The sequence below is a fragment of the Diplotaxodon limnothrissa genome, linkage group LG19, assembly GCF_057381915.1.
Source record: "Diplotaxodon limnothrissa isolate DT_005_m linkage group LG19, D_limnothrissa_male_GT1.1, whole genome shotgun sequence".
Classification (NCBI taxonomy): Eukaryota; Metazoa; Chordata; class Actinopteri; order Cichliformes; family Cichlidae; genus Diplotaxodon; species Diplotaxodon limnothrissa.
In genome coordinates, this window is record NC_140614.1 from 30,776,502 (window position 1) to 30,793,407 (window position 16,906).

Sequence of the window (16,906 nt, forward strand, 5' to 3'; positions counted from 1 at the left end):
TAAGAAGCAGTTTACATAATAAATGTATATATTTTCATACAATTCATTTGGATCTCCTGAACAATTATTTCCACGTGTAGAAAAACTGTTCTGATAATAACTTCCAGAACAATTCGACCTTTACCATTAAAAGCAATTCTTACAGGTAGTAGCTGTATATTGGAAGGAAATCTTACCATTACAATTATTGTGTATTGTAATGTATTGTAATCCTTTTTGAAATGTTATCCATCCATCCACCCACAGTTTCTTTTACCTGTTTATTTAATTTGGGTACTCTGTACTCAAAACAGTGCAGTAAAATGCACCCAAACAGCATGAGAACTAATTATTATGCCATTTTTATTTAGTTGTCTCTTTTATTTAGTTTGTTTTTTCACTGTGCTCAAGGGGCCTGAGTTAGTGAGCACAGAGAATGCAGGCAGGTAACTTCCTTGTAAAGCTCCTCGCAGGCACATGGGGGGAGAAACACCCTCTGGCATGTGTGTATTTCAGAGAAATGTCTGTGTGCACCTTTCTCACAATGTGGGCTCATAAATGCGGAAAGGTGCCTTTTGCCGCCTGTTAACCTGTATGGGAAGCTTTGTTTTGGGTACAATATAGAAAAGAAGGAAGACATTAGCTTGACATTTTCACTGCATATTTTATTTGGTTATTTCAGCATGCACTATCTGACACAGACAAATCGGGCCCTTTTAAGTTGAAACTGTGAGTGTGATGACGCACATGATTAATAGAGGGTCAACTTCCTACGGGTCAACCACAAGGATGCCTGGCACGCTCCACTTTTTGGTTTGAGAGCTAAAGAAAATACATTTGGAGTTCATTTAAAAAACGTTTACTGTTTTATAGTTTCTGACTCTTATGCATGAAGGTAGATTCCTATGATCATTAGGAGGACACTGTGTTGTCAAGGAGTCCGGACAACTCAGTTTCCTGCCTTCTGGATAATTTTGTGCAATTGTTCCAATTTGTGCAATTTCTGTTTTTTGTTTGGGGCAATAAATATACATGCATCATGAAATTTATGCATATTTTTAGTATTTTTTTTTTAAATTAACATTTAAAACTCGGTTGTAAAAGAAGTGTGGGCTTACTGAAATTTAATGTGCATTTATTATAAATTTGTGATGATGCATAGCAGTGTCTGTTATCTTGATGTTTTAACAAAATACCCTAGTATCAGGCCTTTGACATAAAATCAGTTTATATGTTTTAAGAGCAAAGTCTGTGTTAAAATAAATAAATAAATAATAAAATGACAGACTGGAAAAAAAAGGGAAGGCTATAAAAACACAGATTAAAAGCTTTGGGATAATCTATGACACACAAAATAATGCCACGGTGAACTGCAGTTTCTTTCAGCTCAGCACAATCTTCAGAATAAAATCTTTATTTTTAGAACCCATCTGAAAAGAATCATGGATACTTCTGTTGCATCTACTCCTGTAATGCACTGTATACTGGAGCTATTCAGTCATCTCTTGCTCGTCTACAATTAGACCAAAATCCTGCAGCCAGATTACTGACTGGGACACAAAAGAGAGTTCAGATTACTTCAGCCTACAGTGGCTCTATGTGCATTAGAGAGTGTGGTATAAATTGGTGCTGTTTGAAATCAAAACAGTAAAGTGTCTTGTGTGTGCCTTTGCCAAGACTGTGGAATGATCTTGCAAGTAACCTCAGACAAGCATCAACGTGACTATCTTGAAATCTGAGCTGAAAACAGACCTGTATGTCAAGCTTCTGGAAGCAGCTGATCTCTGGAAACATGGATGGAGGAAAAGTTGTTGTTGTGTTACTTAATGTAAATACCTTGTTTCTTCTATTGTAAAGATTTTTGGTTTTAAATGTGTTATATAAATAAAATCGATTAACTTACTAGTAAACATGAAGCTGCTTCATAAAGTATTCAGAAAGGTTACTGAAGAGAATTAGAATTAATTAGAGAATTATTTTTAAAAAATAAATTAATAATAATAATAATAATAATAATAATAATAAATTGCACAATACATTTTTAAGCAGTAAAATGCTGGATGTAGCAAATATGATCCAGAGAAGGTTCAATAAACACTCCATTTAAAAAATAATAATCATTTTCTGGGAATTATTTCCTGGTTCAGGCATTACAGGGTTAAGTGTTTTAGCTGAAGGCAACTGGACTGGATATTTAACCTAAGTGGGGATTTTACCTTGAAGGTGGTGCTGCAGGTGGTTGACCCAACCTGTCATCATTGAGTCATTAAGGTCGCAAGGGTCAAGGTGTGAGTGGGAGCTGAATTGCCTAAGAAGAGGCACCAGATAGCCGACATCTCATAGACGGCTGATAGTTAGTATGACAGACCACAACCCATGTTCAGTGCTGGCCACTCACAGTGGACATAGACGGCCATCTTTACTCATCTCTCTCAAACCAACTGTCTTCTCCGTCTAAAATGTGAACATTTAATAACCTCTAAGGATATTTCCTGTCCTTTAAGTGCTACTGAGTCCTATCCTGAAGTCCTGGCTCTGCTATGTCGTGCATGTGTCTGTGGTTATTCTGTTGTTTCCTGGGCGAGTCTGAGCACTCGTCACTGCATTGCACTTCTTACGCAACATTGTTCAGCTTGTGTTTAGGTCCACCCAATTTGTCCTGGGTTGAACCAGTTTTTGTCTGAAGGTTTGCTGAGTACACCAGGATCTTATGGGTGGAGAAGATAAATACTTCATTTCACATTGTAATTCATGGTTAGTTCACACAGTTACTGGTTATTAATTAAGTATTTTTGCGTGACCTCATCTAAAGTGAGGACTATTTTTGCCTTATAAAGCTTTTATAAATGAAAATGAAAGTACCTTAAGACTCGAACAAGTCTTGGCTGTACTCACAACAGAAAATGATTCAGAAAACCCACAAAGAGATATAGAACGCAGAAATAATTAGTGCCAGACTCAAACATAACCCACCTGAGGTTTACAGAATACTGAAGTGTAGGTCGGACCAGAGTCTAACTAGTAACAGGAGTTTAAGAGCGAAAGATACACCAACCAGTTAGAGCCACGGGGTAATTTAACTTAAATATACTTAAGCTGCTTTATTTAAAATAAAAGATGAATATAGTTTTCACAAAAAATAGTGGATATTTCACAGAGCTTCACAAACAAGTGTAAACGCCATAAACAAAGCGTCCCTCACATTAAACTGATAATACAGGAAAATATCTCTGATGTTGGAATTTCTTTAGTTTGTTCCTGAAGTTCAACTTTCCTCTGCTTTGTATTCTGTTAGCCAGCTTTAGTCAGCTAAGTCCAGTCACGTTCATTTCCAAAGTGCTTTCACATTAGGTGAACTCAGCTGAAATGAAAGAAGCAGTGGATGATCGCCTCCTCCTTCCCATTCAGTGAAAACTCAGAGCACCTCCTTGGGGTAAGGAGGTGATCAGGTTAAGAAGTGGTTCTCCTTCATCATGGAGAATCCCAAATCAATGGGCATGTTCCATGGAATCTTAAAATCCCTAGCCTGTAAAACAAGGATGCTACCGAATTAAATCAATAAATAGCAATATTTAATGGCCATAATGTAAATAAAATCAGGATTCCCAAAATACTGCTACATTATTTTTGGCACCGCAGTTGTTGTATTCTAGTATTCCATCTTTTAATATTCATCATGACTTTATTTTATTTTTTTGTTTCTTTTTTATAGGGTTATTGTTTTAAATGGACATGCATAAAAATATAAACATTTTTATCTGTATTTATAAATTTCATACTAGGGAGGAGTAATGCCTTATAAATGATAAATTGGAGCCTTACTAATGCCTTAATAGTTAATGGTGTGATATTTTTATAAAGTGTCACTCCTTCATTTTTCCTTGAATGCTACTCCCACTGAGTTTCATCCATAGAATGGCAGTGATTTTTGTACTGCAGGCAAAGTATTTGGAGTTTTGCTTAAAGAGTTGATTTTTAACCAGACATTCCTTCTTGTTTGCTAAACCCCAAGCAAGCTTTCATGTGACCTTTACTAAAAAAAACATTATTCTGTCTAAGGCCTGTTTCACACGACTATGAGATTCTTGAATCACCTGCCTGACCATGGGTCTGATTACTTACACAGTCTGGGCAAATGATCAAATCTCCAGAGTTACTGTGGTTTTAAACACTGTTCATTTTACAATTAAAAAAGGACCATTGTTCTCCTAGACTATTTTATAGACAATTTAAAGTGTACAAGTTGATGATTTTAACATCTAATAAAATCACTGTGCTTTCATAAACTATTTCATTAAAGGTTTAAGTACATTTGTCAGTGCAGACAGATATCAGTGGTGCACTGTGGATGCATGCTGGTTCACTAGTGTTTGCATATAAATCCAGTAAATGCAAGACCTTTTTTTCTCTACATGGTTATATATAGCGGCAGCAACGAACGCAGCAAAGGTTAGTAAAACACCTGTCCTGCTGCATCCCATACAACAGAGGACAGACAAAGAGAACTGCACAAAATGATTGCCAATCACACGTTTGGATAGCAACTTTAAACAGCCACAAGGGGGCGGTGTTACTTTACTTTAATTAACATTACTACAGCGTCAGTAGACTTATCAGATAGAAACATTGGGAACTGAACATGTTAGGCATGGAGTGTATTTCCATTTATGTGTGTTAACAAAGAACATTTTCATATATAACGTGATACTAATATCGTTATTGGAAACAGTTTGGAATAAGGAATCACGTTGCGGCGTTACCTTAATTGTTATTAGCTAATTTACTGTTAACTTACGGCGTAAAAGAAAGCAGTGTCAGATTACGTTTTATTTTTATTTCAGAAGTGAAATTTGATTGTAAACGGCGTTTTAATACTGTCTATAGTTTATCCTCATGACCCAGACAGTCAGTGCTGTACTAGGCGGCAGTAGCTGAATGAAGCAGACGGGAGGAAGTGGCTGTTAATGCAGCTCCACACCTTTCCGGTGTAGCAGCACTGCGACCAGCTCCACTCAAAGGAGAAAGGCGAGAGCTGGGTGTATTTCTGGAGAAAGGAGGGATAGATAAGAGGTAGGTAACTTATATTGGAATTAACAGTTTAACCGATAAAGATATGTCCCAGTCATTTTGTCATTGACGTGTGTATTATTCGTCCAGATAAGATTAGTTTTCTTAAGCTAACTACCGTTAGCTAGTTAGCCCGCGGCTAGCTAGCTAGGCAACAAGCTAGCTAATGTTAGCCTACTACCTGTGTGAAACAGCCACGAGCGATAGCTAGCTAATTTTTCATGTCTGACCCTCCCACCGAATCTCATTTCAGGGGGGACAGGAGTTACGCGAGTGGGTACATGTGCTGCTGAGTCACAGAGGTTATTCTCGAAGTCGTCCCTTCCTGCACAGCAAAGTTTCCCCGCACAGCGCTTGATGGAGTAGCCACAGAAAGCAGCTTTTCTCCTTTGGTAGAGAACAAGGGCGCACCCGGTGAAGAGGACCGCCAGACACCGACACCACAAGGAATTCACAAGTACCGCGGCTTTTTGAGGGGAGGCCTTATATACTCACAGCGTCTACTACCCTTCACTTTTTAAATCGACTGTGCCCAAATTTCACACACCGCTTTGTGTTGTTTTACACAATACAATGAACGCACAGCAGCCGCTGGTGTCAAGTTCTTAACCTCACCGTGCCATGTTGTGTATAGGCCCCGAAACCCGTGTGATTTACTGAAGGTAAATGTCCCCGCTCTCAACAGGATCCTGACAGACTTTAACGAGAAGTCCCGAAGTCCTGATAAGGTTTGACATGCTTAAGGACTTTTGACTTTCTAACCTTCAGTCGCTCTTCAGAGACATGTTTTCACCAGTAAATATATTATAAAAACTGAAGTTGTAATCTTAAGTGAGTAATTACCAAAACGGTATCTGAAACTTTTCTCAGTAGGCGCAGAATATATATGCACAAGAGTTCAAAATGGGGAAAATGCTCTCAAAAATATTTGGCAACAAGGAGATGAGAATATTGATGCTTGGACTTGATGCTGCTGGAAAGACAACAATCCTTTACAAACTGAAACTCGGACAGTCTGTGACCACAATCCCTACAGTCGGCTTCAATGTGGAAACTGTGACCTACAAAAATGTCAAGTTCAACGTATGGGATGTTGGAGGCCAGGATAAGATTCGCCCCCTGTGGCGACACTACTACACGGGCACCCAAGGGTTAATTTTTGTGGTGGATTGCGCGGACAGGGATCGCATCGACGAAGCAAGGCAGGAACTTCACCGCATCATTAATGACCGGGAGATGAGGGATGCCATCATCTTGATATTCGCCAATAAGCAAGACCTTCCGGATGCCATGAAGCCACACGAAATCCAAGAGAAGCTCGGATTGACCCGCATCAGAGATAGGAATTGGTATGTTCAGCCCTCCTGTGCGACCACAGGTGATGGACTATATGAGGGCTTGACATGGCTAACCTCAAATTACAAATCTTAATGATTGAGTTGCTGACTGTTTTAGGTCAAAACTATAATAAAGTTGCAAGTAACAAATAACTTCTCAAAATGAGTATGGTTAAGAAAAGTTGATTATTTCCCATTTATTTTTTATTACTATGTTTACCCCATGACTAATTTATCTCTAACTGGGTTTGCTGGCTTAAAATTCGCTTGTACTCTGTAGCAGGCCTATATCACATTCATTATTTCTGGGGCTTGCTTGATGAATATTGAGTTAATTGGTCCTAAGGTTGAAGCCACAGAAATCACCGCCTTTGCCTATTCTTTCTCCTGTTTTGTATAATTTTTCTAATGAAGCTGAAGTTTTTATCTTAATTCTTGGACTAAAGCTTGTTTCAAGGTTCTTCGGTCTCTGTTGCATTGAACTTGGATTTTTTTTCTTCTTCTTCTAAGGTGAGCTCTTTAATGTTATGTAGCCTACATGGAGGACTTTGACATTTGTTTTAAGACAGTACTGTGATGAAAAGTATTCATTCTCAATGGTATTGAGAAAAAAAAATTTCACCAATGCTTACATTTCATTCTCACCAGTTGGGGCATCAGAGGAGGGAAAATAATGACTTTGGACATGTTTTGTTACCCCTCTCGGTACCCTTATGTGGGCTATATATTTAACTGATTGACCTTTTTGTGTCATGTCTTGATACCTAATTGTGCTGAATATTCAACAAATAGGCCTCCAGTAACTTTTAAACATGCTTGTCGGGATGCATTTTTGATTTTTGGGTAATGCGTAGTCTGTCGACTCAATCTTTCCAAAGGAATGTCATTCAGTTCTGAGCTCTCAATCTGATACCACAGTTGATTAGCCTCAGCAATGGGACATTATATGATAGCCTATATCTGTAGCATGAGTACGAAAGTACATTAACCCTACATCAGAATCCATCTGTCACGCAGTCAGAGGGAGCTGTTTACTGGTGAAATGTTGAATGACACTTTGTGGTGCAGCTCTTACTCCTATTTTGACTGGGGGGTACCATGTACAGAACAATGTCATTGTAATGTCTTATTAAAAAAGTGATTTTAAATCTTCTATGTCTCTGTTTTTTCAAGAGTAAATGTAGTTGGTGGTTGACGCAACATTTTCAGGTTTTGGTAAACTTTTAAAAGCAGAAAAATGTAATAGGAAGTTTGTTTCAATGTGTGAGAAACTCAAGCTTACAATTCAAGTGTTAAAAATTCTCCCTCTGCTCAGTGGTATTCTCCATAAATGTTTATATGTTCACCCCTTAGACTAAGTTGCTGGCCTCAGTTCCCTTGCCAGTAAATGGGGGGGGGGGATGTACAAAACAGGAAGTCCCGACTGCTGTTCTTTTTGGAACAACAACAGAGCCACATGGCATTTGGAAGGGCAGCGGAGATGTACAGCTGAATTGCGAATTCTTTTTGAATGTTGCATGTTGCTTGTGAGCCATAGTTAAGTTGATGCTGAGCTGTCAGTTGTAACTTCCTGAGTCTGCCTTTGCTTGGGACCAGCAGTTTAAAAAAAAAGTCTTGGTTGCTTTTATTCAAGCTGCCCAATAGAAGCCCTGCTGTTCAGAAATGAAAACTCTGTCTGAGTAATGCTCTGTGATTAAGTGAAAATATAGTTTGCCTGTTGGATATAGCGGAGAAACTGCTGATGGGAACAGATGTCCTACTTTTTAAGGAGCCTCTCATGACCACGTTAAAATCATTTCTACATCCTTTGAAAATGCCAAAAGCTGTATAACAAGGGAAGTACCATGAATAATCAGTGTGTACTCTTACAAGATAAACACAAACATAAGTACCAACTAGCAGACTAGGAATAGTTTTGCAGTCTGTTCAATTCATACTTCTAAAACATGGACTTTCTTGCTGCTTGTATGCACTACTTCCTAGTTTAAGCAGACATAGTTGTACACTACATTGTCACTGAAATGTTTAGGGGTTAGTATTCCTCATAGAATATATTTTTGCAAAGTATGTCTTGTAAATATTTTAATTTGTCAGTTAGGACATGGAAAACAAATGTTTCCATTGAAATGTTTTTTTTTTTTTTTGCCAAAGACAGCACTGCTGGTGTTCACCAATCATCTAGCTGCTGTGTTTAGAGCAACAAAAGGTTAGCTAGCATTATTCTACAGATGTCCTAGAGTTTTTTGGCTCAGCATGCTTAATGACCTTGTGTCTTTTCCATTGAAACTGACACTATGAAAGCTAGTCATAAAGTGCATGTTTGCATTTACTGCAAGGTGATGCATTCTGTTTCATATGTATTATCTTTTTTCTTTCTTTTTTTATCGTGGCAGCATTTGTTTTGTGGAAAATTTGGTGTTTAGTGCGTTGCTGCAGGGGCCTCAGGATGTTTGCTTTAGCACAACGGAGGTTTCCGTCAGACAGGTCAGGTGACATCAATATGACTCTGCTTCTACTGATGTTTCACGCAACCCACATACGTAAAGCAGCAGTGATTTATGATCAGCTACAAACACTCGGGTACATGTAAATAGTTGCTTTCAGTAAGAGCTAGGTCTAGGGCCTCCATTAGACACTGATGGCAGCTTAATTGGGCTGTAATGGCCACTTTGGTTCCCACCACTTCATTACAACCATATGATCCTTACAGCTTTATTGGCAACACTTGGGCCCCGGGGCAAGGACAGAGAGTGTAAGCAGGTTTTATGACCTCTTCTCTGTAAAGATGAGACCTCCCGGCCCTTCTGTCAACTCCTTCTGCGCTCAGCAAAAATTCCTTACATTTCCTGTGAGGATAGCTTAGAAATGGGTGTTAGGTCACAGAAATCATGAATAATGAAGCTTGTTCTTCTTTTTTATGAAGCATTAGGGTTGTCAGGTTTTGCAAAAAAAAAAAAATGTAGCAAATTTGACTGTTTTTACAGCAGCAAAGAAACAGGTTCTGTCAGGACCACACCAGCAAATGAGGATAATCAGCACTTGTTTCTCATGAGTCACCAGTGTCATAATTTGCAGAATAAGTAGGGCTTAAACTTCCACTGATCTGTGCAAGAATGTGTATGACAGATTTGTCTTAGCCGGCCAAAACGCGTGTTTGTTGGTGTGGTTCCCAGGACAACGGCCTGATGGGACCTCTGCCAGTGTGGCCTGGTGTTTTTGGTATCACACTGGTGGCTGGCTGCTGCACGTTTCCAATGAGTTCCTCTACTCTTTATGGAAAGAGGAAGAGTGGGGAGAAATCGAAAGATAACCTAATCTTTGCAAGTCAAGTTCTGCAATATTGGAATACCTTTTATTTTTTAAACTGAATAACGGCTTGTCCTTCATTAGTCAACTTCAAAAGTTTTTAAACTACTCAGGAGAATCTGTTGTGGGTAGTATTGTAGCTGTACTCCTCCCATGCTTAGAATTGAATTGTGCTTGTGGTTTTCAGGGGTGTGGTTTGTCTTCCTCACTTGTCTTCACTTCCTCTAAACTCCAGCTGCAGATAACATTTGTGAAGGTAGGTGCTACCTTCACAATGCTCATTTTTCTGACTGCAGGCCCTGAATATAGTCATCGCCACTTTAATGTTGGCCTGCAGGACGACAGCCACACCCTTCTAGCTAATCACTCAAGGATTTGAGATGCATGCACAACACTAAACACCATTATTATTTATCTGCCAAATGGTAGGAGGGAACACCTACTTTAAGCCATGGTTTGCAGAGCTTAGTTCAGTGGCTTATTCTCAGGGACAATAAAACAGCCTCTTTGGTTATGAAACTACCCTCTATCACTTGCTCTCTGTCCTCTGGTTAAATCCCGTGCCCCTTCTTTGAGTGCGTTGTTAATAATGAACTGCACAGAGCTCAGTTTAAAACGGGTCCGGAAGTGGCTGAAAGTCGTTTTAGGTTTCCTGTTGAGGTTAACACTGTAGAATGCCATTGTAAATGCTGCATTTCTCTTTTGGTACCGTAGCTGGGGCTGGAATTTGTTTTGATTGCAGGTGTTTTGGAGTAGGTTTTGCTCATAAATGAGGTTTCCTACAAGCATGTTGTGGTTTTGATAGTGAGTAATGCTGTGCAGTGCAGGCCAGTTACATGAGGTTGAAAATATGAGGCTGTGATATCCAAGGTGCACTCTGGGCATAAGTCCAAAACGCATTCCATTCATATCTGAAGTGAGGGTTGCTTACTGTGGTGAAACTGCAAATTCAGAGAACCAGAAAATAACTGTTAAGTGTTGGAAGTCCACCTGACATATCCAATTTGTTTGTTATTGCACAGACAAAGTGCTCATACAGGCATTAACTAATTTAGGTCACAAAGAAAACCGTTTCGCTGGCTGACATCCAATCTGTTCAGTTTTTGTTTTTGTTTTTTTTAAACCTCAGAGCTGCTATTTGTTTTCCGTTACACATAAATGTGTCCAGAGAGTACTCTTGAAAAGTGATAAAATGTTTATGTGTGCACCAGTTGAACTGTGGAACAATGTACTGTGCTTTTTGAACAGCACCACAAATAGAGTAAAGAGTGTTAACCATCGTTGCTTTCAGGTGTCAGAAGTGCTACAGACTGGGAGGAGGGGGGGCAGGCATAAATGGTGCTACAGACTGGGAGGAGGGGGGGCAGGCATAAATGGTGCTGCAGTTTGAGGCCTCTCGAGCGTCTTGCTTGCAAGGAACAGAAATTTAAGTCTGTTTCTGAAGTAAAATGAAATCAGTTTGATTGTTTTTTTAGATTACTTGCTTATTTAATGCATTGGCCTAAGGCCTATTCATACAGTACACAGAACACTGACCTCCACAGTGTTAAAGGATGAGCCACTAAGCAGTGATTATAACACTGCACTGTGTACTACTATAGACAGAAGTCATTCACCCAGGAGCAGTATCCACCAACCGCATGGAGTCACCCACAGCCTTCACACACTCGCTGACAGGATGATGAAGATCCATGCAAAGTGAACTCAGAGACTTTTCTCAGGAGCTCGCCGCCACACTGTCACACTCCATGACTGACTACATCTGTGTATGTGACAAGATCGCTGTAATTACAGCAGAGTCAGTGTTTCGCGTGACAGTGCATCTGGATTAAACAACAGTTTGGGTTTGGAAGGAAGTCTCAGATCTGTGGCGAGCCAGGCGATGCGACACACACTCACTCACACACGCAGTCCGGATTCAGACTGTTATGAGGTAATGACTCAGGGAAACTTTACACAAAAGCACACAGCTACACTGTTTCCCTGCTCTAAAATTCTTCCTTCTGTCCTGGACCACCACACATCTTTAAAATGACAAATTCATCACTGCTCTAGTATGCCGTGGAGACAGCAGTCACAGGAAGTGAAGTCACAGGACCTTTGGTATTTCAACCAAGGGATCAATAAACTACTACTACATTTTTTGCTGACATCAGTAAATGACCATGACTGTGCCACATACACTGCACATATGTATATATACATGTGCGTGCATATTATGCATATTATTTTAAAACCTAATATTGCCTACAAAGACAATCAAATGACCTTTGATTAACAAATGTCATTACAGGCATAGCGCTGACATTAGTGCACTAACAGGGATGAAAGGAGAGTAAAGTGTGTGCAATATTCTCACAGTGCTCCCCTCTCAACTGCAGCACAGCTGTCTTAACAGCACCCCCGCCCTCCCCCTGTTCCCCTGCAGGGGTGTGTTTGGGGGGGGGGGGGGGGGGGGGGGAGCATTGTGTTTCTATAAGCTAGTTGTCCCATTGGGCTTTGCTTCCCTGGCACGGTACCACCTCTTGCTCTCAGATCCAATGAACAATGAGTGCTGCAGATTATTAGCATTGTTGTGTCCCATCTTTCCAGATGAGGATAAAGAGATAGCTGAAAGAAAACAAATACAGTGCTTGGTAAGCGAGGTCTGGCCTGCTCCCTCTTGGTGCACCGTAAAGTTCAGTCGGGCTCAGATTGCTATGTAAAATGGAGAGGGGGGGGGGGTGTCTATGTCTGTGGATACACCTTTGCGGAATCAGAGGAGTCACTCTTTCATGCAGGCCTTCTTCTATTTTTAATTAGCCCAGTTTGGTGTCTATTCTTGAGCCACTCCCTTAAAGTTTGTGAGAAAATGAGTCTTCCTTTCTGGAGCAGTGTCTCTTGGCTCCAGGCAGCGTGATGATGGTGACACAAAGGATCCTCTGTGTCACTTGGCTGTGATGCAGCAGAGTTGAGCACACCACACGGACTGCTGGAGTCAGACTCTCCTCCACCCATCTGGTATTGGGGGGAGTGCTGCACTGCTGCCTCATGTTAAATTGTTTTACAAGAATGCTGATTATGGAATCCATTGCAGGTGTTCACTAGCCCAAGACAATAATTAAACTTTAAAAAAAAAAAAAAAATCCCAGTATGCATTAGATACTATGGACTTGTGTTCCAAATACAGGTTTTCCACACCATTAAGAGTTATTCCTACTTATAGCACCATCTGTTGGCAGAAAATGCCCCCATTCTGTCTTGATGGTTACCAGAATCCACAGTCATGTGCATGTGTGTCTGATATATATGATAACAGATTACTGAGACACTGCTGCTGCTTCACTGTGGGCTGTCCTCATTTACAGTGGGCCTTCCTATTCCCCTGTTGTGTGAGCCTAATTAGTCATCTACAGGAACAGCACAACTACACCGTTTTAATTATTTTTGGTTAACATTTAAGGAAAACACCAGGGATGGGGAAATATATTTTGAGTTACTTAAGTGGAAGACCTATGGATGGGGTGGGGGAGAAAGTGTTGACACAGAATAATGGAGCTCCCCTTTACCCCTCTAATCTCCTCAGTAACCCCTCTGGGTCCTGTCCCCACCACACTGGGGGGCATGGACTTATTCCCAGCTGTGAGTCAAATTAATTAGGCAAACGTGTCCCAGCCAAACCAAAGCAGACCTTAACCGCAAGTAAATTCTGACTGTAACGGTCCACTTGCACAATGTGCAAGTGAGAGTGGCACAGGAGGGCCACAGGGAATGATTATCTTACATGATCCGCTGTAGTTATTTATAGTAACTGTAAATAAAAATTAAAAAGCAATTAAACTCACTTGCTCCTTTCTTCATAGGCATTCTCATCGACCAACATCTGTAATCTGATTCGATCCCACCACACCTCTGCCTCTCTTGATCAAATGCTGGTTAACTGGTTTGTTAGCTGGAACAGAAAGGTATACACATACAATTTTCTTCATGTTTTCAGATTGCTTGATTTCATGTTGACTCTATACACAAAGCTAAAGCACCTGCACATGTAGTATTATTAGCCACTGCTCTGCTCTACTAATAACGCCAACTCTTAAATTCAGGGAAATTTATATACAGTGGGCTTTTCTGCCTATTAAAATAGGTAAGTGTTGCATTCATCCAGTGATCATGTTGGACCATTTCATTAATGTGTAATCAAACTTGGATCTATCGTACTATTTCTTTCATAAATCAATTTGAGTATTTAGGGGGATCTCATCCTGTCAACTTCAGTATTAACATTTTACTTGGCCTGAGTGTTTGAGGACAACGTGCTCATTACCCTACAGCTCTACTGTGTAAACAGACAGCAGCATGAAAGGCTGTGAGGGGGCCCCTGCATGCCTGTGGGAGTATGGGGCGTACTTCATGGTTTTATGCTTGAAAAGGAACCATAATCTTCCACCTAATCTGGGGCTTTGAGTGGAATTCCCCTCACATGGACGGCAAAAGCTGGCATTGCAGATCTCTGTTGTCCTCCATTTTTAAAGATTGGGGACCCCACATAAAGATATAGATTGAAATTTTTAGTTATACATTAGATTTGTTACCCTAACCTCACTTCATATGAAAAGTTAACAAAACTGTCTTCACATCTTAATATTTAATTGTTGAGCGAGCAGCCTGGCTCTTTAATTAATCAGTGCACACAATTAAATCCTTTCCTAAGTTTCAGATTTTAAGCAACTACTTCTTACAAGTGTCTGAATTTACATAATTCACAAGATGAAAATCACAAAGAAAACCACTCTAAACACCACTTATCACTGTCATCAGGTGCTTATTTCTGCATGAGGTTATCTATATTTTTATGTAAACATGTAATTGTACATATTATCCAATTATTTAATTATCACTTGCTAAATATTCCAAGTTTAATGACATACAATGGGAAAATATGTCTGTGCTCAAGAGCAGAAGTCCAATAGGTTTCATGTTTGCAGCTTTTGCAGATGCCTAGGGCGTAAAGGCTTCACTTTCACATCTGCTTAACTGTATTTTGTATAAACAAGACGAACTGCAAAGACCCAGGGGGATGATGCCTCTTGCTCAAACAATGCACTTGTTTCTCCGAGCTGTCCTTCACATGTCTGCCATCTAGCTTCACAGCAACAGAACTACATGGACTGAAAGGGAACTCTACTGTTTTAAAGAGCAGGAAAAAATAGTGTCTGTGTGTTGATTTAATCATGTGTGCTCCAGTCAAATAACACACACAGTAATTTAACAGCATGCTCCCCTTTAAAAAGTTAAAAAATTTAATATCTTAAACAAGCTCAGTACACTGTTGCAAGTTTCAATGTCACAATCGGAGTCCGATAATCAGGCTTTTCTTCGAATGTGCAGAATGTGGATGTCTGGACTGCTAAATTCTGGGTCTTGTTTCTCTGAAGGAATCTCCTCACAGCAGAAGTTCTGTTGCAGCAACTTAAAAAGAAATGAGAGCAGGTCAGACGATAGCTATGACAAATATCTCCACTTAGTTTGTGGGGGGAAAAAAAACATAATTTAACCTCAAAAAACTGCCTTTCCACTTCTGGGTTGACACCCTCAGTGCGCTGCTCATAGCAGCAAACAATGCAGGTCTCTGGTCCACAAAGCAGCTTCAAGCTCTCCACCAGTGGAACAATTGACTGTATGGAAATAAGATGACTCACAATGAGACATACAACACTTTTTCAGAATGATTGTAATGTTGCAATCTTGTAGGGGATCATAATGGATTGAAAACTACAGGAAAGTACCTGCTCATAATAGATGCAATCTGCCATAAGGACATAATCTGGGTGAGGCAAGAATTCAGACACATCTTCACCCCTGTAATATTGAAAATAAAATATTAAGCATATGCTGAATGTCCCGCTGAAGTATTACTGTGAAATTTATATTAGGAGCATAAGACAAATAGGAAATGTAAGTACAAACCATTTCAGTACCTTGGCAGTTATGGATCCACTGCTAATAAGCGCCTGGTTTTCTTGGATGTTCATCTTCAACAGGGTCTGTAAATCTTCTAGGTCTGTTACTATTACCTGTGCTCTGCAGGAATTTTGTTTTAAAAAATATTAATAAATCACCAATACTGACTTTTCCCATATGATTACTAAAACATAGTAGTAGTGCAAGGAATGACGTTTAAATATTTTGATATTTAAACACAACACTAAGATCACATATAAAAAACAACTCACCCTAGCGTTGCTACCATAAGACCAACTACTCCCGTACCAGCTCCCAACTCTAGCACAGTCCTACCAGACCAAACGTTCACACCTGAAGACGGATCGTAAAACTGCTTTGTCTCTAAATACTTTGCGAGAACAATAGCTGCATCCCACACAACGCAGCCAACATCTCCCAAGAAGCACTGCTTAACTTTTAGGGCACAACCGTCGTTTCTGTCTATTTCTCTGACAAAATATTCATTCTCGTCCGCCTTAGCCGCCATGTTGGCCAAAACAGAAACAGAAATAGAACTTCCGGTCTGATAGATTTTTCTAAATAAAAGACTTACCTCGCCCAACATTAGGACTGGTGCACAGAGTTGTGCTTGATGCTTTAAAAAGTTATGTATTTCTAATATTTCTATTTTATTATTTTAAAAATACAATCATAAACAATGAAAACTCTATGGCATCACAAGATACGACAAGAAATACTTATCTTAATATTTATTAAAAAAATAATACAATTAAAATGACATTTTAATAGCAAAAAATCAAACAGAATTTAAACAGAAGTTGCAAAAAAATTTAAAAATAAAATACAGTTAAGTTAAATTAAATTAAAGACATGAACGTGAGCGATGATTAGCGGGTCCTTCCACCGTAGCACATTTTAAAATTATTTAAAATTATTTGAAGCGTACCAAGAACCATGGTTTCTGTTAGAGAGTGAAGGCTTATAGGGATTTCTTCTTTTTTTCTTATTTTCTTTTGACCTCATAATAATAACAACAACAATAAAAATAATAATAATAAAAATTGTTTTGTGTCTTCCCGACTTGAAGTGAATTTTTTTGAACATTTATTTGTTTATTTATTTGTAGTTATTTTTTTGTAATTCACAATAACTGTTATTAATGACCGAAAAAAGAAAATAATATTAAAAAATAGATACATTAATATTACTACAATTAACTTGACGTGCCGGAAGCCGTGACGTGTTCGCGCGCCACTGCAATTGGTGTGGCGGCG

At 39.4% G+C, this 16,906-nt stretch overlaps 2 protein-coding genes across 2 annotated transcripts; one reads left to right on the forward strand and one right to left on the reverse strand.

Moving 5' to 3' along the window:
* The first annotated feature begins 4,967 nt into the window (after positions 1 to 4,967).
* arf6b (ADP-ribosylation factor 6b) lies at positions 4,968 to 7,489 on the forward strand. Its single transcript, XM_085342343.1, has 2 exons — positions 4,968 to 5,049; positions 5,300 to 7,489. Exon 2 carries the CDS (start codon positions 5,950 to 5,952, stop codon positions 6,475 to 6,477), a length of 528 nt encoding a protein of 175 aa, XP_085198469.1. The 5' UTR covers positions 4,968 to 5,049; positions 5,300 to 5,949; the 3' UTR covers positions 6,478 to 7,489.
* A 7,533-nt stretch (positions 7,490 to 15,022) lies between these two features.
* Positions 15,023 to 16,188, reverse strand: vcpkmt (valosin containing protein lysine (K) methyltransferase). Its single transcript, XM_085343205.1, has 5 exons — positions 15,902 to 16,188; positions 15,636 to 15,749; positions 15,455 to 15,527; positions 15,224 to 15,343; positions 15,023 to 15,137 (listed from the first exon to the last, which is right to left on the reverse strand). The coding sequence occupies exons 1-5, from the start codon at positions 16,156 to 16,158 to the stop codon at positions 15,033 to 15,035; spliced, it is 669 nt and encodes a 222-aa protein (XP_085199331.1). The 5' UTR covers positions 16,159 to 16,188; the 3' UTR covers positions 15,023 to 15,032.
* Between the last annotated feature and the right edge of the window lie 718 nt (positions 16,189 to 16,906).